This window comes from Nerophis ophidion, linkage group LG09, assembly GCF_033978795.1.
Source record: "Nerophis ophidion isolate RoL-2023_Sa linkage group LG09, RoL_Noph_v1.0, whole genome shotgun sequence".
Taxonomy (NCBI): domain Eukaryota; kingdom Metazoa; phylum Chordata; class Actinopteri; order Syngnathiformes; family Syngnathidae; genus Nerophis; species Nerophis ophidion.
The window spans coordinates 18,728,191-18,750,913 of NC_084619.1; the positions used below are offsets into that span (position 1 = coordinate 18,728,191).

At 41.1% G+C, this 22,723-nt stretch overlaps 1 protein-coding gene across 1 annotated transcript in view; it reads left to right on the top strand.

The window, feature by feature from the left end:
- itga9 (integrin, alpha 9) overlaps nt 1-22,723 on the top strand; it is a 143,296-nt gene that overhangs the window by 71,766 nt on the left and 48,807 nt on the right. Inside the window, exon 16 of the mRNA XM_061910478.1 lies at nt 20,189-20,341. Within this exon, the coding sequence (XP_061766462.1) occupies nt 20,189-20,341 (153 nt within the window). The remainder of the gene's footprint in view (nt 1-20,188; nt 20,342-22,723) is intronic.

Here is a 22,723-nt window from a genome sequence, read left to right on the forward strand (position 1 = left end):
TAGCAACATTAGAAACCCGCTTTAACTGGTCACCCGAGTGTGGAGATAATCAGCTTCCTGTTTATGGATGTAAAATGTTTATCACCATGTCGGAGGAAGTTAATCTCTCAACGCGAGGAAGTCTTCAAAGGCTTGTTTTCCATAACAGCAACATCATTTTGACTCGCTTATTAATTATTTCACAATAAACTTTCTGCTTCTTTGCTGAACATAGCAAATGAAAATGTTTATTTGAATAGATATTTAGTTTCCTCTATTTATGAGCTCTGCTGCATTGGCGACCTGCCTCTCTTTGATTACCCGTTGTTACAAGCCCAAACTGCTTCCTTAAAAGGATCTCATCTGGGTTCTGCTTCCTTTTTTTTTTTTTTATGTTCAAGACAAGGTTTTGTTTAGTTTCTGCCGGCCTGCACGTGACTCCAGCCTCATCAGCCATGTAGCTGTAAAGATGAGTGAAAGGTTGAAAGGGGGGGCTGTGGATGCTGAGGATGACGGGTATGATTTGTTAAGAATTTAGGGAATGCAGAGGCAGTAAGGGTAAACTCTTTCTCCAGCCCACCTCTCACTTCTGCTACTGTGCTGCTAAGGGGTCATTTCCACAATTAAACCCTGTGATCCTGAGGATAGAACAGAAGGCAAATACCTCGTAGAAAATAAAACAATGTGGGAGGGAAAGTTGTGAGGAAGCACATCTGTGTATTTATAAGCGATCGGCGGGCTTTCACATTCAGATACCACACAACACAACTGCGGTCAGGACTGGCACTGAATCAAGTAGTTGTTGATAGAACGAGGTAAAACTAACAACGCTGATGATTCTGGTATGTTTAAGGAGTAAACCTATTCCATCAGGAAAGTGAGGCACCTTTCTCTCCTCCTTTATGAATCCCAGCTGTGCTTTTCACTGTCCACATGTTGAATGCTTTCTCTATGATGCATGCACGGCTATAAAAGTGGAGGGTAATCTGTGTTTACGTGAGTGTCGTTTTAAAAAGCTGCAAATTTGATACCGTCTCAGGAGTGTAGATGTATATCTTCTTATCTGCATCCTTGGGGTCGGTTGTGTCCATTTTTTTTTTCTTAACATGAACTATAGTAATTTGCATGTTGCATGAAGAGCAACTTATATTTATTAGACTTCACTCGTCACAGCTTCACGCGTGACAGTACAGATGGTTTCCTGTCTGTTGGGGATGGTCATCTGCTGTTCTAGCCTGGAGGAAATACGTGTTTGCTCATGGGACTCATTTCAACAGACAGCAAGCCTCGCTTTTGCAAACAAAAATTAGATTTGTAATTTTATGTTGAAAAACACACTACTAAAGTGTGTTCTGTTAGGTGTAAAATAACCAAAGTGTAGCTGAACTTGTTTGTTCTGGTAATGCAGTGAACATAAAACCTCAGATGCGAGAACAGGTCAGACAAAAATTATTTTGGTCAATGTACAATTAAAACAAGAACGTATACCTCTTTCACGTCCTGAACATGCAATCTACAAATCCCAAAACCAGTGAAGTTGGTACGTTGTGTATATCATAAATAAAAACAGAATACAATGATTTGCAATTATTTTCGACGTATATTCAATTGAATACACCGCAAAGAGAAGATATTTTATGTTCGAACTGAGGAACAATTTTTTTTTTGCAAATAATCATTAACTTAGAATTTAATGGCAGAAACACATTGCAAAAAAGTTTAAACAGGTGCATTTTTACCACTGTGTTACGTGACCTTTACTTTTAACAACACTGTGAACTTAGGAGACCAATTTTGAAGATTTTCAAGTGGAATTCTTCCCCATTCTTGCTTGATGTACAGCCTAAGTTGTTCAGCCGTCCTGGGTCTCCGTTGTCGTATTTGACGCTTCATAATGCGCCACACATTTTCAATGGACTACAGGCAGGCCAGTCTGGTACCCGCACTCTTTTACTACAAAGCCATGCCGTTGTAACACGTGCAGAATGTGGCTTGGCTTTGTCTTGCTGAAATAAGCAGGGGCGTCCATTTACATTTACTCAATGAAGCCTTCTGCAGGAATCCACAATTTTTATTTTTTTGACAGCATTTGTAATCCAAACAAACTTTCGCAATGTAGCACTGCTAGCTTGTCGAGTTTCCATAACCAGCCAGTATTTGGATGAGCTATAAACAGGCTATTCATAATACAATATTATTCCATGGATCTACATAGTAGTTTCAAATCGGGAGACAGACATTATATATAATAAGTCATAGCCAGTATACTCAAAGCGTTGTTGACTGACAGAAATAATAAACTAAACTTTAAGAATATTATAATTATTCAATTCTGGAGTTCTTTATTTTTATCCATCCTCTTGTTGTGGGGCAGACTGGCTCGTATATGCGCATGAAAGCTAATCTCCTCGTCGGTTGCCATTTCTATGAAAAGTAGTCTATAGCTCTAATATATATCTGTCAGTAGACTCAATAGGGAAGTGCCACCCACAAAATGACGCATTCTGAAGAGGCCGTCAGAAAGTTAAGTTAAGTTAAAGTTAAAGTACCACTGATTGTCACACACACACACTCGGTGTGGCAAAATTATTCTCTGCATTTGACCCATCACCCTTGATTACCCCCTGGGAGGTGAGGGGAGCAGTGTCCAGCAACGCCCGGGAATCATTTTTGGTGATTTAACCCCCAATTCCAACCCTTGATGCTGAGTGCCAAACAGGGAGGCAATGGTTCCCGTTTTTATAATATTTGGTATGACTCGGCTGGGATTTGATCTCACAACTTACCTATCTCAGTGGCTTGAAGATGGGCTGTAAAACATAATTTATGCAAAATTTGGACCAAAGAACCGCCATTACATGTGTAGACCTCAATTCGGTATTTTAGATATAAGAAAACAAATCAGAATATGTTCCCCCTGTAGCGACAAGCTTGAGTCAGTCCCATTATGATGTATTTATGAGCGAGTGCGCCACAAATGTTGCGGGCCGCCACAAATAAATGTATTGGTAACACTGAAATTTGTCCCAACTTTTGCTTTCTGTCGTAATTTGAGGTTGATGCTGTTCCACTCCGGTACTATAGGAGGCGGTAGTGTGTTAACCAACTGCTTCAGTTTTCACAATAAAAACTATTTAAAAAATTTAATCTCCCATCACAAATATTAGGCTCTCACAGATTTCAAGTGATCCCCAAACAAAACCTCTTTTGTGCAACTAAAATAATATTTTGTTATTTTTTTGTTAAAATCCAGAAATCAACCTAATAAATACAACTATGGTTCCCTTCAAATGAGTTGCCTTGATTCATTTAAAAATATTCCATATAAATTGTGGAATCTCCTCTTGCAACTAACAAATTGACTTTATGCACCAGGGACAATGTGCAATAACCCCTGAAATGCTCTGTTTGTTTGATTCGTGTCAGGTTCACTTGTGTTTTCATGGACAACAGTTTGTGTAGGTTATCAGGTTAATGCCCGAAGCTAGACAAACATCTCTCTCCACCACGGCCGCTCACATCAGACGGAACAAATGTTTGATCGCGTGTTGTATGTTTGTTGAAGTTTTTCAGAGCACACCGCATACATCTGGTGTGAACTGGACTTTTCAATAACTCTAGGAAAGAACAAAGTGAAATCATTGCTGTCAGGTTAAAAAAAATAAATTCAAAGTAAAAATTAGTACCTAAAATTTAATTTCACATTGGAGGTAGGAGGCTGATGTGGACACAAAGGAGGCATAAATCCATATGTACAGTATGTACTGTACGTGCGGAATCTGAACAGTTGACGTCGTTGAGTGGCCAACAATCAGAGGAAAAGACATGAAACAACATGCGGTAAAAAACTCCTGCTCACTTTGTCCTTGACCACTGACAGAGCAGCAGGAGGCTGATAAGCAGTCTTCCTACGAGGTCAGGGATCAAAACATACTGGGACTAGTTGGCTCCTAGCATTAAAACCAGTTGCAACTAACAACTACATAAAGAACATATACACAGTGTTCCTTTGATTATCGCGGGAGTTACATTCCAAACCTTTTTGCAAAGTAGGTGTGCTATTTTACGGTTTAAATTAAAGGCCTACTGAAATGAGATTTTCTTATTTAAACTGGGATAGCAGGTCCATTCTATGTGTCATACTTGATCATTTCGCGATGTTGACATATTTTTGCTGAAAGGATTTAGTAGAGAACATCCACAATAAAGTTCGCAACTTTCGGTGCTAAGAGAAAAGCCTTGCCTCTTCCGGAAGTCTCAGACGATGACGTCAAATGTTGATGGCTCCTCAGATATTCACATTGATTTTAATGGGAGCCTCCAACAAAAAATGCTATTCGGACCGAGAAAACGACAATTTCCCCATTAATTTGAGCGAAGATGAAAGATTCGTGTTTGAGGATTTTGATAGCGACGGACTAGAAAAAAGAAAAAAAAAAACAAGTTAAAAAAAAAACGCAATTGTATTGGGACGGATTCCGATGTTTTTAGACACATTTACTAGGATAATTCTGGGAAATACCTTATCTTTCTATTGTGTTGCTAGTGTTTTAGTGAGTTTAACAGTACCTGATATTCGGAAGGGTGTCTCCACGGGTGTCTTGACGCACAGTGTCTCAGGGGAGTCGACGGCAGCTATGGACGGCACAAACTCAGCTTTTCACCGGTAAGAAGCGACTTTTTAACCACAATTTTCTCACCGAAACCTGCTGGTTGACAAGTGGTCGGGATTCATGTTCGCTTGACCGCTCTGATCGATAGTAAATTTTCACCTCCAGGAATTTTAAACAAGGAATCACCATGTGTTTGTGTGGCCAAAGGCTTTCCAACTCCATCTTTCTACTTTGACTACTCCATTATTAATTGAACAATTTGCAAAATATTCAGCAACACAGATCTCCAAAATACTGTGTAATTATGCCGTTAAAGCAGACGACCTTTAGCTGTGTGTGTGCGCAGCGCTCAAACTTCCTAAAAACCCGTGACGTCTTGCGTAAACGTCATCATTACACAACATTTTCAAGATGAAACTCCCGGAAAATTTAAAATTGCAATTTGGTAAACTAAAAAGGCCATATTAGCATCTGTTGTAATGTTAATATTTCATCATTGATATATAAACTATCAGACTGCATGGTGGGTAGTAGTGGGTTTCAGTAGGCCTTTAATATTTTATGCATCTTAGTTCGTTAAACCCTCCACACGCTGTAATTAACCTTGCACCTCTGCTCTTAAACACTTTCTACACTCCTACATAATTATAAAACATAACATTTGATATGACTACTTACAAAGGATGACTGAAGAATTAACTGCATGGCCATGAGACAAATGCGCCGTCTCACGATGACGACAACAATTACCATTGGGTTTTTCTGAGCAGGGAACAGTTAAGAAGAGTTCTTTCAATAGACAGTGTAGACATCCTCACTATATTATTTTTTCTCCTTCTTTATGTAGAGAGTACATTTATTTATCTTGTAATGGCAGCAAGTAGATAGTATCTTATAGCTAAGCTACCTTTCTTCAGCATGGCAATGAGGAGGTCCACCTTTTCTCTAATGGTATGCGCCAAGCAGCTTCCTCTGGGGCTTGCGTTCTGTGCCAGGAGCCATAGAAGGCGCATATTGTATGGACGACATCGCAGAGGTTAAAATTAAAACAAATGTTCTCAGAAAAACACCAGAGCTGAAGCATACGTACATTAGGGTCAATGGGGCTGAGCCAATAAGCTGCCAGGACAGAGAAAATAGTGCTAAGCCATCAGCCAACAGTGTTCTGTGTACGATACCACGCGGGCAAAGCAGCTTCAATAATAAATAGCTTCCTGGTAATATCATACAGATGTTATAATGCATAATTATAAAAATATCTATTCATAATTTGAAAATCAGCTATGCAGAATATAATAGTAAGTCAACCGCAAAGGGGCTAGAAAACACTGTGGTGTTCACGTTCAGCCATTCACCAAAACCGAAACACACAACTTAAAGAAAAGTTGTTTGTTTTGCCCTTTGTATTTTTAAGAGAATCTAGGACTATTAGTTTCAAAATAATGCATTGGAATTAGTATAAAAACTGACATTTTTGCATGTTACTTGAACTACATTATTTTCCACTTTTTGTTGCTGCTATGAATAAACCGCTCCAGCCATACTTGCCAAACCTCCCGGATTTTCCGGAAGACTCCCGAAATTCAGCGCCTCTCCCGAAAACCTCCCTGGACAAATTTTCTCCCGAAAATCTCCCGAAATTCAGGCGGAGCTGGAGGCCCCCCTCCCACCAGCTCCATGCGGACCTGGGTGACGTGTCGACAGCCTGTTTTCACGTCCGCTTTCCCACCATATAAAGAGCTGTCTGCCCAATGACGTTATAACTGTAGAATGATCGAGGGCGAGTTCTTGGTTTCTAATGTGGGTTAGGCAGTTTCATTAACGTCCTCCCAGCGCGGTAAAACAACACACAACAACAGCAGTCCGTTTTCGTCTACCGTAAAGCAGTTTGTCTGCCATAAACAGCAATGTTGTGACACTCTTAAAAAGGACAATACTGCCATCTACTGTACATGCATATGGTTAGAAAAATAAGGATGGACAATTCAACCCTTAACTCAACAATGAGTAAATGAGTGTTATGTGTCACGTTGGAAGCACATAGTGATGGGCGTTTTGTTCAACCCCGGGATGCAAAGGACCAGTCGGACAGGACTTGCAGGTATGGGCTTGATTTAATACAAAAGATAACAACACTGGTAAAAAATAGACAAAAATCAACAAAAGAAAAGCGTGCCGAACGCACGGGAAGCTAAGGCTAGTACTTAGCACAGAATCGAGCAGTTCAAGAGCAGCGTGCCGAACGCACGGGAAGCTAAGGGAATACTTAGCACAGAGATCAGAACTAGAAACATCAACGTGAGTGTGGCTTACCGCAAACAAAGGACCAAGGCCGAACGACGGGAGAAGATAGGCTTGAATAAGGAAGTAATCAACAAACACAGGTGCGCGTCAGGAGCCAGTGACAGGTGGAAACAATACGTGACTATGGTAACAGAATAAACAAGGAAGTGCCACCAGAAACTAAGGTAAACATTAGCAGAGTATGATACAAAAAGGAACAAAACCCGAATATGCTATGATCCGGGCAGCGGATCATAACAGTTATGTGTGTGTAAATGTGTAAATAAATGAATACTGAAATTCAAGTATTTATTTTATATATATATATATATATGTACATATATATATATATATATATATATATATATATATATATAGAAATTACTGAAAGTCATCTATTTCTTATATATATACATACATATATATATATATATATATATATATATATATATATATACATATATATATATGTATATGTATATATATGTATATATATATATATATATATATATATATATATATATATATATATATATATGAAATACTTGACTTGGTGAATCTAGCTGTAAATATACTCCTCCCCTCTTAACCACGCCCCGCCCCGACCACGCCCCCCACCTCCCGAAATCGGAGGTCTCAAGGTTGGCAAGTATGGCTCCAGCACGGAATAGAGGCATACAGTAGACCTTGCATTTTCCTCCTTCAGAGATTTTATCAGAACTGTAATTACAGACAGGGCGCCGCCTGTTTGTAAGGGTCTTCTGCAATGTCAGGACAGGGGTGCAAAGTTTAATACCCAAGACCCTCCATTGTTGTGTTAAAAAAATATTTGCTTTCTGACACATACCTTAAATTTCAGCATCTAAATTTATAACTGGATGCAATGTTGCTTTGTAAAAGTATCCTGCTTTGCTTAGTTCTGTATCAATCAATCACTCAAAGTTTATTTATATAGCCATTAATCACAAGTGGTTTTAAAGTGTTATTCTTGCCATCAGACAGAAAATGTAGGACATGTTTTAATACATTATAGGAAATACAATAGCGAAAGGGAAATACTGGAAAGTAAGTAAGAAAAAGAAAATATTAGGTTAGCAGTGGAAGATACACTAGGATTGAACTGAGAACACATAGGATATAAAGCAATATACACATATTTAAAAAACACTGGGTTAAATAAAAGAATAAAGAGTAGGGATCCACCTCGGTCCACACTAAATTACAGTAGGTGGCGGTAATGCACACCAGAAGGTTGCTTGCCGAACCGACATAAAAACATAAGAAGAAGAAGGAGTGTCTCAAAGGGTTGCACAAGCCATAACGACAGATTCCACATCAGGGCAAGAAAAGAACTCAACCCAATGGGATACAATGGGAAACCTTGGAGGGGACCACATATGTGGTAACTTTGAACAGCGAGCGTATCATCTGAGGTCACCTGATAACCTCTCCACGCAGGAGAGGGCGGCAGAGCAGAAAAAGGACGGCAGATCAACTGGTCTAAAAGGGGGCCAATTTAAAGGCAAGAGTATACAAATGAGTTTTAAGATGGGACTTAAATGCTTTTACTATCAAAGGCACAAAATAAATGCCTGCCCGGTTGTGTTTAAGTTGTAGGAGCTGCTAAACTGGCTTTTGCTTTTATATTGTCTTTTTTAACTATCTATGTGTGGAGTTTGCATGTTCGCTTTGTGCTTGCGTGGGTTTTTCCTGGGTACTGCGGCTTCTCCCCTCATCCCAAAAATATGCATGTCGACCTAACTGTCCATAGATACAGAGGAAGAGGAAATACATTACTTGTTCGTCCATATGTGTGATGTGATTGACTGGTGAGCAGTCCAGGGTATGACCCGCCTCTCACCCAAAGTCGGCTGGAATAGCCTCCAGCTCTTCCATGTGGTGTTAACCTCTTTAAGATGGTGTCAAAATAGATCGTTTTAGTGACAATTATTGGAGTGTTTTCTTTTTTGGAGTGTGTCATAGCTGGGCGTTGACATACGCACAGAGCGGCGTGCCATCCGCGTTACTGGAAAATAGTGTAGTTAGATGAATAACAGTGTTTAATTTTTACTACCATTTCCTACTTAAGTCTCTTGGAAGCGATACCGACATAGACAGCCTTCATCAGATGGGGATTATTTCCGTAGGTTTGTAAAAACTGGATGACTCGTTTCCTACTCCTACTCATCAGTCTAGCCTAGACTTCTCATGTGTTTAAACTGATTTCTGGGTTAGTGGTGCCACTCCAAACTCTTCTTACTTTTGGACTTTTTTTTTTGTCTGAGTTTGAGATTCTTCAGGCATTGGTCGGTCATACAGTTTATAACCTGGAAGCATTTTTGCTCGTAAATTTACGTCTCATTATAGACATGCTAACCTTCGACAGGCTGGGTTCATTCATTGCTTAGCTCAAAAGTTTTTTCCATTTGGGTTGTGATTCCCTGGCGTTTCGCCTTCTAATGAAAGGGCCTCAAGCTGCAAGTCATCCAAATGTCTATTGTCCTAATAAGGAGTAGTGTGTATATGTGTGTGTTTTCCTTGCAAGTTAATAAAGACTTCCCATGAGCAGACTCCGACCATATGCTTTTGAGGGTTTGGCTGAGGAGCAAGAAGCTCTTGTGCATTTCAGGCAAGCATGAGGCATTTGAAGATCAGAGACCCTCGCAATCTGACGTCACTTCTCATAGACCCACTGCGGTGGAGCTGCACTATTAGCCCGAGGGGTTGTTAGCTTGGTTTGTTGCCATTTATGTTGATCAGATTAACATACGCGCTTCTCGGGAAATACAAATGTGGAGTTTTGGAAGGATCTCGTCGAGTTTGACTGCAAACATACATGTGTGTAAGAATGTGTGCACACCAAAACACGATGGCTGTGGGTGTAAACATAAACACCAAGATTTGGCTCAAACTTTGTTCCACAGCGAGCTGATTGTGTCAGTAAAGCTTTGTACCCTGACTGTTTTCTTTCATAACACACTGAATAGGAAGCGTGCTGTGATTTCATGAATATATAGGAGAAGTCTGTATGGAACGAGACATTAAAAAAATACAACCGTGGTAACATGTAGATGTGTCATGTTATATTTGGGAATTTACAGTAAAACCAAAGCATAGCGGTAAAAAAAAGTACTTCCTGCTGGGTTTCAGTGTGACTGGAAGCATTAATAAGGCGAGGTCAAATGTTGAGTGTGGATTACAGTTGCCATACCTTTTGTATTGTGCTATAGTTTGATGTGTAGCCTGTGCAAGCCACATGGGCTTTTTATTGTACGGTAACAGTAATACTGTTTGTGTCTCGGGAGTGTTTATGCGCATTAAACCGATGGCTGATCGTCTTCCTTACTCGTTTGCGCCACTTTTGAGAGAAGAGACGCTTCAAACTTACAGGTTTTCGTGACATCATGAATCCTAAACCTATTCCTTCATGGACTTAACCCAGCCTCTGATTCGTAATTTATGTAGATGATCCCACGTCGTGTGTACGCCCACTAATTTAGATTTTAGTTGCCGTCACGATTTTAGTCACTTTTCCCTGGCTGCTGCAGCCGGTCGCCTCCTTTCACTTTGTTTTACTTCCATGGAGTCAAGGCATGCACGACATGCATTGCTGTTATTAGATGGCGACAGGTGTGGACAATATTGCAGACTCGATTGTCACACCCAAAAATATACAGCCGATGAGAATTTTTGTATTCTTTATTGCATTTATTATACGGGGCATCACCTCAGTGTCATTCTCATTTACTGCACATTCATCTTATCATGCTCCTACCTGCAGTGTTTGGCTTTGTTTTCAAACAAGCATGACCCATGTACTACTGTACTTTTCATAGGCATTTCAGTGGCAGTCGTGCAGCACTTTTATTTTTTACCGCCAAGGGTGTGTTCATTGGACAGAGGCTACACTTTACTCAGCTCAAAGCTCAACAAAAATGCATACTTATAAAGGGTTTCTCCTAGACTGGTCAGGGACGTGGTCACTTGACGTCATCGAATAATTTGCCTAATTAGCTATGATGATATAATTTTTTTTTTTATGTTTTGATTCTCCTCAGTTTTATCCTGCTTCTAAATGTGTGTTTTAACTGCTTTGCAGCACTTTGTGAAACTTTTATTCTTTTTTTAAAAATGTGCTATATAAATAAAGTCGATTGGATTGGATAAAAAGACAAAAAGAATGCAGACATATATTTAAAAACAAATATGTTATTATTAAAGGCCTACTGAAATGAGATGTTCTTATTTAAAAGGGGATAGCAGGTCCATTATATGTGTCATACTTGATCATTTCGCGATATTGCCATATTTTTGCTGAAAGGATTTAGTAGAGATCATCGACGATAAAGATCGCAACTTTTGGTCGCTAATGAAAAAGCCTTGCCTGTACCGGAAATAGAAGCCGATGTGTGTGTGACGTCACCGGTGTGAGGGCTCCTCACATCCGCACATTGTTTACAATCATAGACACCAGCAGCGCGAGCAATTTTGACTGAGAAAGCGACAATTTCCCCATTAATGGAGCGAGGATAAAAGATTCGTGGATGAAAAAAGTGAGAGTGAAGGACAAGAAGAAAAAAAAAGAGGAGGGCAGGAGCTATTCAGATGTTATTAGACACATTTACTAGGATAATTCTGGAAAATCCCTTATATGATTATTGTGTTACGAGTGTTTTAGTGAGATTATAAAGTCATACCTGAAAGTCGGAGGGGTGTGGTGACCGCCAGTGTCTCTGAGTGAAGCCATGGAGGAGCCAAGAAAGTCGCAGCTGCCTCTTTGACAGTTGCTGCAGGAAGAATGACACAAGCTCCGCTCATGTTTACGGTAAGAGCCTACTTATTACCACAATTTTCTCACCGAAACCTGCCGGTTGTAATGTGGTAGAGAAACATGTTCGCTTGACCGCTCTGTTCCATATTAACGCTTCACAACAAACAAAGAAACACCGGCTGTGTTTGTGTTGCTACAGCCGGCTGCAATACACCAACAGCATTCTTCTTTGTAGTATCCATTATTAATTGAACAAATTGCAAAAGATTCAGCAACACAGATGTCCAGAATACTGTGTAATTATGCGATTAAATCGGACGACTTTTAGCCGTGAGTGGTAACATCACAAGCACGCGTCAACATAAGTGTCATCATTCCGCGACGTTTTCAACAGGACACTTCGCAGTAAATTTAAAATTGCAATTTAGTAAAGTAAAAAGGCCGTATTGGCATGTGTTGCAATGTTAATATTTCATCATTGATATATAAACTATCAGGCTTTGTGGTTGGTAGTAGTGGGTTTCAGTAGGTCTTTAATTAGTAATAAGAGATATTTTTATACCATTTCATCATATTTTCAATCATACGATGTACTTTGAGAATGTTTTAAGTTTTAATTACTTTTTTAATCAAAAACAACGAATCAAAATCTTCTGGTGTTCTAAAATGTAGTCATGTTTAGAGACTCTTAACTTCTGTCCCTTGATGTCCCTGTCGAAAGAGGCGAGCTTCAGCAAACATGACATCACACTTGCTTTGTGCTGCTCCAGTTGAACTTTCTCTTCTTAAAAGCCGCCATTGTCCTCTTTAATATTTGCACATTTTAGCACACGCAAACCTTTAGTAGATCAGGCCTTTTGTGTGTCCCCAAAGTCCAAATCATTCTTACCCCCTTGGGCGCTTCCACAAGACGCTTTCCTGCTTGTCTCCTTGGATTCACACTGGCAGTAGCAGGACTGAAACTAGTCATTGTGTTAAATAGAGTTTGGAGACACTTTTCTAACAGTTCTGGCAAAAAATGCCCCCAATTGTATTTCATGCACTGTATGAGCATGTTAATGAATCCAGGATGATGTAATAGCCCCTGCGATGAGGTGGCAACTTGTCCAGGGTGTACACCGCCTTCCGCCCAATTGTAGCTGAGATAGGCGCCAGCGCCTCCCGCGACCCCAAAAAAAGGGAATAAGCGGTAGAAAATAGATGGATGGATGGATGGGAAATGTAATAGCGCGTTGAAGGACTCTCACATTAGTGTAATTGTTACACTATATGAGGCTATATTTTTGTATTTTGTCATGCCATGTTTAACACTACAAACAATCAAATATCTGATTAGGTCAAGCAGTTGTGTACAATTATCAAAAATAATGTTTATTTGGCCTGTTTTTCTCGACTATTTCATTACAAATGTTGTCACGTTTACACATGTCTATCCCCAACACTATGTTTTACCTAACGTAAAGAATAATTGTGATTAATAATCATAATTTGAATATTGATAAAAACTAATTGTGGTTATAAATTTGGCCAGAATCATTCAGCCCTATGAATTATTAATTCACGGAAAACAGCTTTGTAAAAAAGCTGGCTTTGCTACACAACCTAAAGAAAACCCAGAGCTCTGCTAACAATCTACAGCATGGGTGTCAAATGTACTGGCCCGCAAGATGAGTTCCCAAAGTGTAAAAAAAAGTTTTAATTTTTGAATGGAAGATACTGCTGTTCTAAATGTGTCCAGTAGATGTCGCAATGACAATTCTTTGTATTCCCTGCCGACAGAGTGCGCATGTCTTTAGAGCAGTGGTCCCCAACCACCGGGCCGTGGCCCGATTGGTACCGGGCCGCAGAATAATTTTTTATTAATTTTTATTTAAAAAAATATATATATATGGGGACGGCGTGGCGCAGTGGGAGAGTGGCCGTGCGCAACCCGAGCGTCTCTGGTTCAATTCCCACCTAGTACCAACCTCGTCACGTCCGTTGTGTCCTGAGCAAGACACTTCACCCTTGCTCCTGATGGGTGCTGTTTGGCGCCTTGCATGGCAGCTCCCTCCATCAGTGTGTGAATGGGTAAATGTGGAAGTAGTGTCAAAGCGCTTTGAGTACCTTGAAGGTAGAAAAGCGCTATACAAGTACAACCCATTTATCATTTATATATATATATTTTTTTATTATTAAATCAACATAAAAAACAATATACACTTACAATTAGTGCACCAACCACAAAAACCTCCCTTTTTCATGACAAAAATGTCCCTTTTTCATGACAAAGAAAAAAATAAAAAATAAGAACACTCTTTCCCCCCCCCGCTGACCGGTCCGCGGATACAAAAAGGTTGGGGACCACTGCTTTAGAGGGTACGGAGCTATGTGCCGTGTGTCAACACATCCGTGTTTGGACACTATGTAGTTATTAGTGATGGTATACAAAATGTGGATTGTTACGTTCATGCAGCATATCATGTTGGTAATGTCACCTGTGACATTTGTACCGAAATAAATGAATTTGGTTATCTGTACATTTTGTGTTGTATTTATGACTGTGGACCCATTTTCTGGGCGGACATAAACATTCTGAAATAATATGTATCCCCTTCTAACTTCATGTGTGATTAATGACATAAGTCCAAATTCACAAGTTGTGTTGTAGATGATGATACATATGTACAGAATAAACCACATGATGTAAATGAGTAAATTACATTATTAACATCCTGTAAATGGATATTGATATTATTCATTTATACTTCAACCTATTCAGTGTCCGCCCTGAGATCGGTAGGTTGGGAGTTCAAAACCCGGCCGAGTCATACCAAAGACTATAAAAAATGGGACCCGTTGCCTCCCTGCTTGGCATTCAGCATCAAGGGTTGGAATTGGGGGTTAAATCACCATAAATGATTCCTGGGTGCGGCTTCGCTGCTGCTCTCTGCTCCCCTGACCCCCAGGGGGTGATCAAGGCTGATCGGTCAAATGCAGAGAATAATTTCGCTACACCTAGTGTGTGTGTGACAATCATTGCTACTTTAACTTTAACTTATAGATTTTAAATTAACACCGATGAGAGCATTTTAAAACTCTGCCAGACTCAATTCCACCAGTTATTACGATGAACATTTTCACAACATTTATTCAGAAAGTATAAATAACGACAAATGAAGATAGAATACTATTACCCGCAAAATATCCATCCATCCATTTTCTACCGCTTATTCCCTTTTGGGGTTGCGGGGGGTGCTGGTGCCTATCACAGCCACAATCGGGCGGAAGGCGGTGTACACCCTAGACAAGTTGCCACCTCATCGCAGGGCCAACACAGATAGACAGACAACATTTACACTCACATTCACACACTAGGGCCAATTTAGTGTTGCCAATCAACCTATCCCCAGGTGCATGTCTTTGGAAGTGGGAGGAAGCCGGAGTACCTGGAGGGAACCCATGCATTCACGTGGAGAACATGCAAGCTCCACACAGAAAGATCCCGAGCCTGGGATTGAACCTGCAGGACCTTCGTATTGTGAGGCAGACGCACTAAGCCCTCTGCCACCGTGAAGCCACCGCAAAATATAAGTGTTAAAAATTTTTTATGATTTGTACATTTTCAGAATGTGCTTACTCTATTTTAAAACAAACAAAATAATCTGAGGCTGTCTTTATGTTTAAGTTATCATGCCATAATTTTACCAGTCCAGCCTACTTTGGAATACATTTTCCTCCACGTGGCCCCTGAGCTAAAATAAGTTTGACTCCCCTGATCTACAGACATGGGAGCTTTAAGTTTGATTATTTAGTTGTTGTTGTTTTTTATTAATCGGCAAAAGGCTAATTTCCAGTTGGAAGGCGGCATTTTATACTTCCAATACAATATTGTGGAAAAAATACTATACTATGAAACCTTTTAGTGACATGCTCAGTTTTTTGACTATATTTTATTAACTGAAGTCATGGTACTACCACTTGGAGGAAAAAAAAAGTCAAAAAGCCGCCTCTACAAGTCCTTCTTCCTGAAGCAATGGACACGTCTTACTTCCCCTCGTGCCATGTTTACATGCTCTGTCAGCCAGAATTAAACTGCCATTTAATGGCCAAGGTTAAGTACCATGTCAAAGGGGATGTCAAAATAATCTAGCAACAAAAAACCCCATTAAAAGTCTGACACACTCCACTTCCTGACCTAAGGTTTTTGTGTCGCATATTATGTTGCCGCTGACGCCACAGCCAGGCAATACATCTAATCATCTAATGATGCAGCTTTAAAAAAAAAAAAAAATATTGATAGGGACAAGAGGTAGAAAATGAATGGATGGATGGATGGATGATACTTTATGTCTTGAGCTTCTTTCTATCACAACAAGCTTGTTTTTTAGTATGTGACAGCAACGTGATTTAAAAGAAAGAAGCTCACTTCCAGAATGTTGTTATCTGTTGGATTACCACAAAGGCTGCCTTTGAGGTAAGAATGGTTGCACGCATTCCGTTTAGTGGCCGCAGTTGTGTATTTGAGGGTGTCAGCAGTCAACACTGTGAGCGGGTATCCCCTTCAGTTGGTGCTCAGGAATTCTTCAGTTGCATACATAGAGGATGTAGCCACGGGATCAGAGGGTGTGGTGGCGATTGGCAGCATTGATCAAGGGATAACTGAAGTGCAGAAGGCTCGCTGAGTATTAGTGGGAGTAAACATACAGCCGTCTTGTGTTGTCTTTGTATCTGCAAAATAATGGCTGTTCTGTTAAAAAATATATATATATATATGGAAATCCCTCAACAGCAAAGCCGTTTAATAGACTCATTATGCCATTTAGTGGTACAAAAAAAGTTACTCCTTGCAGATGCAATAGTGCAAAAACACAAAATATCAAGCCATTACGCCCCCCTCATCCCCCCTAAACTCTCACTTCTCATGTGGCTTGTGAAAACGTGAGATAAGCACGGGGGGTTTAGGGGCTGCAGAACCGAGCAATGAACTCTCAGGGGGGTTAGTTCAGTCAGGGGACAGAGGACAGGGGCCATTTGAAGCTCTCTGGTTTTGTGGCTACTGGGGTGGAGGCTTTTGCCGCCAAGTCTGCCGCTACTTCTTATGTGCTGACTCCCGACTATGGTCATGTTACCATGTTACCAACCTCCAGCTGAGCAGCAGCACAGACAGAACAGCAAACTCTCTGTAAGGCCAGTGATTAATGGCAGACTGAACTCTGGTGTCTCTGGCCAGGCCGCTTTATTATGGACACTGGCGCTGGTTGGTGTGTGGTTATGCCATGTGACATCAAATGCATTAGATTTTGATCAAGAGTGGAGTAATATCAATCCAACCATTGGTGACTTAATCAAAGGGAATTTAGGCAAACACTGGGAGACCAAATCCTCACAGATTCTGGGATTCAAACCTCGAAAATAATTGCTGTGAGGCAATTATGATAAGCACTCTCCGACCCTAATTAAATTATAGCATAAAAAGTATCGATTTTTCAAGCAAAATTAAAAAAGTACAAGAACTATTTTCCCTGCACCTTCGGGTCGGAGGAAGGGCTCTGACTGTTATTTGCGCGTATGCGCTAAATGACAGTCCGGAGTACCCGGCCTTCATGGGGACCCTGGAGGGAGACCCACCCCCAGGGACTCCATCATTCTACTGGGTGACTTTAACACCCACGTTGGCAGTTACAGCATAACCTGGAAGGGCATGGTTGGGAGGAACGGCCTCCCCAATCTGAACCAGAGGGGTGCTCTGTTATTGGACTTCTGTGCTAGCCACAGTGTGTCCATAACAAACACCATGTTCAAACATAAGTGTGCCCACAAGTGCACATGGAACCAGGACACACTAGGTAACAGGTCGATGATCGACTTTGCAGTCGTTTCATCAGATATGTGACTGCATTTCTTCGAGACTCGGGTGAAGAGAGGAGCTGAGCTGTCAACTGAGCACCAATTGGTGATGAGTTGGATGAGGTGGCCGGGGAGGATGCCGGACAGACCCGGCAGGCCCAAACGTTTAGTGAGGATAAGCTGGGAACGTTTGGCAGAGGCTCCCGTCCGTCAGAACTTAAACTGCTTTCCGAGGGAGGTGGGAGACATTTAGTCCGAATGGGCCATGTTCCGCACCTCCATTGCTGCTGCTGCCGATCAGAGCTGTGGTCGCAAGGCGGTTGGTGCCTGTCATGGCGGCAACCCTCGAACCTGATGGTGGACACCAGGGGTGAAGGGGGCCGTTAAGCTGAAGAAAGAGTCCTACTGAGCATGGCTCGCTTGTGGTACTCCCGAAGCAGCTGACAGGTACCGAGAAAGCCAAGCGAGCCACGGCCTCAGAGGTGGTGGAAGCAAAAACTCGGGCATGAGAGGAGTTCGGTGAGACCATGGAGCAAGATTTTTGGTCGGCCTCAAAGAGATTCTGGCAAACAATCCGACCCCTCAGGAAGGGGGAGCGGTGCCCTGTTCACACTGTGTATAGTGGGGGCGGAAACGTGCTAACCACTACTGGGCATATAGTTGGTCGGTGGAAAGAATACTTTGAGGATCTCTTTAATCCACTTTGAGGATCTCTTTAATCCTACAGACACATCCTCCGTAGAGAAGGCAGAGTCCGAGGTCACAAACGTGGACATGTCCATCACTGGAGCCAAAGTTGCTGGGGTAATCTGGGGTGTGAGTTTTCCTTGCCCTTTTGTGGGTTCTTCCGAGGATGTCGTAGTCGTAATGGTTTGTACAGTCCTTTGAGACATTTGTGATTTAGGGCTATATAAATAAACATGGATTGATCGATTGATTGATAATCCAAAAACTGCCCTGTGGCAAGGCCCCAGGAGAGGACGAGATTCGCCCCGAAAACCTCAAAGTTCTGGATGTTGTGGGATTGTTGTGGCTGACACGTCTCGTCAACATAGCATGGAAGTCTGGGTTGGCAGACCGAGGTAGTGGTCCCCCTTTTTAAGAAAGGGGACCAGAATTTTTTATGTTTTATTTTTACTTACTGTATTACCCTTCAAACAAAAAGCCTTGTGCTGTTGATGTCCTCCACATTCAGCTGAAAGTGTGGTCTCCCACAAGCTTTGATTCAACAAAGACATTTCTCACAATTTGTCTTCGTCTCTTGAAATTTAGAGTTTTTACCCTTCCAGTATCTCTGCATCAGATGTGCATACCTAAAAATAATTTTATTGTAGAATAAACAGAAATCCTACAAATTTTCAGTACCTGTCTTAAAGCTAAGGCCTGATTTTTTTTGTGGGACAATATCGCTGCTCTGTTGTAGCATTCCCTGGAATCTTATTGGTTAGAATATAGATTGACAAACTCATAGAGTGTGCTGTACTGTACAATATTGTGCATTTCCAGTTTTAATACCGTCATCATAATATTTCCTCTTTACCATTACTGGTATAACACAAACGTATTCACTTTGGTGCTCACTGAGCTGAAGTCTTACCTAATGATGGTTTAAAACGTTTGTGCTACTTTTTCTGAAAACATTTTAGTTTGCACTGTATTTATTTATCTTCATTAAAGATTAACCATTAAATATACTCCTTTTTTGACACAACTCAGTGTTGTAGGCAAGCATACAATAAAGTCAAATCATCACTAAGGCCGACTCTTTATCTACATGCTGCACCATTTCCCAAACCAGACTCAAATCATCTGTTTTTGTCTGTTCATGTCCTGCACTAATGAGTGCCGCTTCCTGTTAGAACTCTCTCACTGGTGATGACTTGGGTGGATTCGCCACTCGTGATATATTCAAAGGGCGAGACTGGCGGTGCGCCTGTTTGAGCCAAGAGGATGGGTGGCTAATGGAAAATGTTGTGAAAATGAGAAAAAGTTACCATACGTGAGGCCCGGAAACAAAGACTGTTCTCATTGCAGTTGTTGGCTGCCCTTTGATTAGATTACCGATGAAGCTTGTGCGTGTTTATGCTGTTGACTTTGAGAGAGTGTGTCCTGACCCATGCTTTGTACGTAACCGACAGAAGAGATGAAAGAGCTTTCTTGTATTATTCTGTCATCTAATGAAGATATGAGGAGGATTTGATCACAGTCTGCTCTATTTTCATTCTTTCCGCCTGTTTCCAAAGCCCATGCCAAATCAAACTGTTCTTTTTTTTGGTTTCTGATTAAGCCGCCAGATACTTCAATATTTCTCAGGCTTTAAAAGCATCAGGTTAAAAAATTGCTCTGATTACAGAGTCCTGTCATCAGTGGCCCTCCTTGCAGTTACTTTTTGCTAAATAAATGGCTTGATAGTTGTGTAAGTCATACTATAAAAGCCATTGTGGATGATCGTCTATTGCAACCACTAATGTGGGTCGAGCTCTGTGATTAGAATGCAATCAGACTGAATTATTTAAATACAACAATCATCTTATGTCTGGGGGAGTTCTGTGTAGTGCTTATCCCAACTTTGCATTCTGTTGGTATCCTGAAATATTATTATGAGTAATAGTCATAACATGAGTAGTAGTTATTACAAGTATTCTACTCACTCACCATCCATTGTCATAACCATGCCAGAATTTAATAGAACAAACATTTATGCTTCCAACAGAAAGACGCAAAGGACGTGTTTACGGCCATCGCGTTTGAGGTGGCATACAGCTTGGGGAAGCATGTACTGACCGGACACCAAGAGCGAGACATGCCCGCCCTTACCCCGGTGCTACGATGGAGGAAAGGACAGAAGATTGCAGTGAGAAATGAGGTAAAACATACCATCCATCCATCTTCTTCTGCTTATCCGAGGTCGGGTCTTGGGGGCAACAGCCTAAGCAGGGAAATCCAGACTTCCCTCTCCCCAGCCACTTCGTCCAGCTCTTCCCGGGGGATCCCGAGGCGTTCCCAGGCCAGCCGGGAGACATAGTCTTCACAACGTGGCCTCCTACCGGTTGGACGTGCCCTAAACACCTCCCTAGGGAGGCGTTCGGGTGGCATCCTTACCAGATGCCCGAACCACTTCATCTGGCTCCTCTCGATGTGGAGGAGCAGCGGTTTTACCTTGAGTTCCTCCCGGATGGCAGAGCTTCTCACCCTATCTCTAAGGGAGAGCCCCGCCACATGGCGGAGGAAACTCATTTTGGCCGCTTGTACCCGTGATCTTATCCTTTCGGTCATGACCCAAAGCTCATGACCATAGGTGAGGATGGGAACGTAGATCGACCGGTAAATTGAAAGCTTTGCCTTCCGGCTCAGCTCCTTCTTCACCACAACCGATCGGTACAACGTCCGCATTACTGAAGACGCCGCACCGATCCACCTGTCGATCTCACGATCCACTCTTCCCTCACTCGTGAACAAGACTCCTAGGTACTTGAACTCCTCCACTTGGGGCAGGGTCTCCTCCCCAACGTGGAGATGGCATTCCACTCTTTTCCGCGCGAAAAACCATGGACTCGGACTTGGAGGTGCTGATTCTCATTCCGGTCGCTTCACACTCGGCTGCGAACCGATCCAGTGGGAGCTGAAGATCCCGGTCAGATGAAGCCATCAGGACCACATCAACTGCAAAAACCAGAGACCTAATCCTGCGGTAAAACATACCATAATTAAATATCTATCCAGAGCATCAGGCCTGGGATAACATTTGACATTTTAGCAGTTCTTAACAAAAACCTGCAAAATGCACTCAGTAGTGCCCCCCCTGTAAATACATACTTACAATTTTAGCATTTTTAACATGCAATAAAACTCACCAAATTTTTCTGGCACGTCAGGTTTGGCAAAAAATTATATATTTTTATGTTCCGTAACACAAAATGTTTACATTCACTCTCTAGTGACCCCTTGTAAGTTAGGAAAAAATTGCATCAGGCAACAAGTTTCACAAGAGATAAAGAAGTAAAATACAACACTATGTCATCAGTTTCTGATTTATTAAATTGTATAAGAGTGCAAAATATTGCTCATTTGTAGTGTTTTTTTATTGAACTATTTGGAAAAAAAGATATAAAAATAACTAAGGGATTCAATTATAAATAAAGATTTCTAAACATAGAAGTAATCATCAACTTAAAGTGCCCTCTTTGGGGATTGTAATAGAGATCCATCTGGATTCATGAACTTAATTCTAAACATTTCTTCACAAAAAAAGAAATCTTTAACATCAATATTTATGGAACATGTCCTCCAAAAAATCTAGCTGTCAACACTGAATATTGCATTGTTGCATTTCTTTTCACAGTTTATGAACTTACATTCATATTTTGTTGAAGTATTATTCCATAGATATATTTATAAAGGATTTTTGAAATTTTTGCTATTTTTAGAATATTTTCAAAAAATGTCATGTACCCCTTGGCATACCTTCAAGTACCCCCAGGGGTACGCTTACCCCCATTTGAGAACCACTGATCTAGGGGTTCGTAGAGTTGGTGCCAATGCCGGATACCACAACAGCAGAGGATACTGTCACTGCACCCGTCTGAGTGGGCTGGTCCCGCGCTGTCTGTCTGGCTACAGATGGTGCATGCTCAATGATTAAAAAAAAAATCAGGTGTTGCGACAAAGTCCAGAGAGAAAGTACAGACGGCAAATTAAGGACATGTTTTTTGACTTTTCACTGTATTTTGATGGTTTTACCAGTCCGGCCCACTCAGGAATAGATTTTCTTCTATGTGGCCCCTGAGTTAAAATGAGTTTGACACCCCTGCTTTAGATGATCGGGTCTCTTTCCAAACTTATGTGAGGCTTTAAGGTCGGGGTCTGATATTGCCCCTTATATTTATTTTCACATGCTCCATTCTTTCTGATATTTGTGATGGTGGGTCGGGGCATTGAGAAAGACATGACTACATGACTCCCATGGCATCAGTATCGCTATGCGTACCTGCCAACTCACATGAACCATGAGGTATGTGTGGGTGGGAGGAACCATTCAGTGCTGCTCACAGCTTTAATATTAATATTATAATTTAATAACATGTTTTGGCAACTCTTAATCCTGTCCTGTTTACCCAGGAAGTGTGCTTGTATACTATGGATTACTTTGCTCGAGCAAGTATTCCTTATGTGAAAATCTTTTAAAACTGAAATCTGTTCAACCAAACACACAAGTTAAAACATTTTCAGTTTAAAGGGGAACATTATC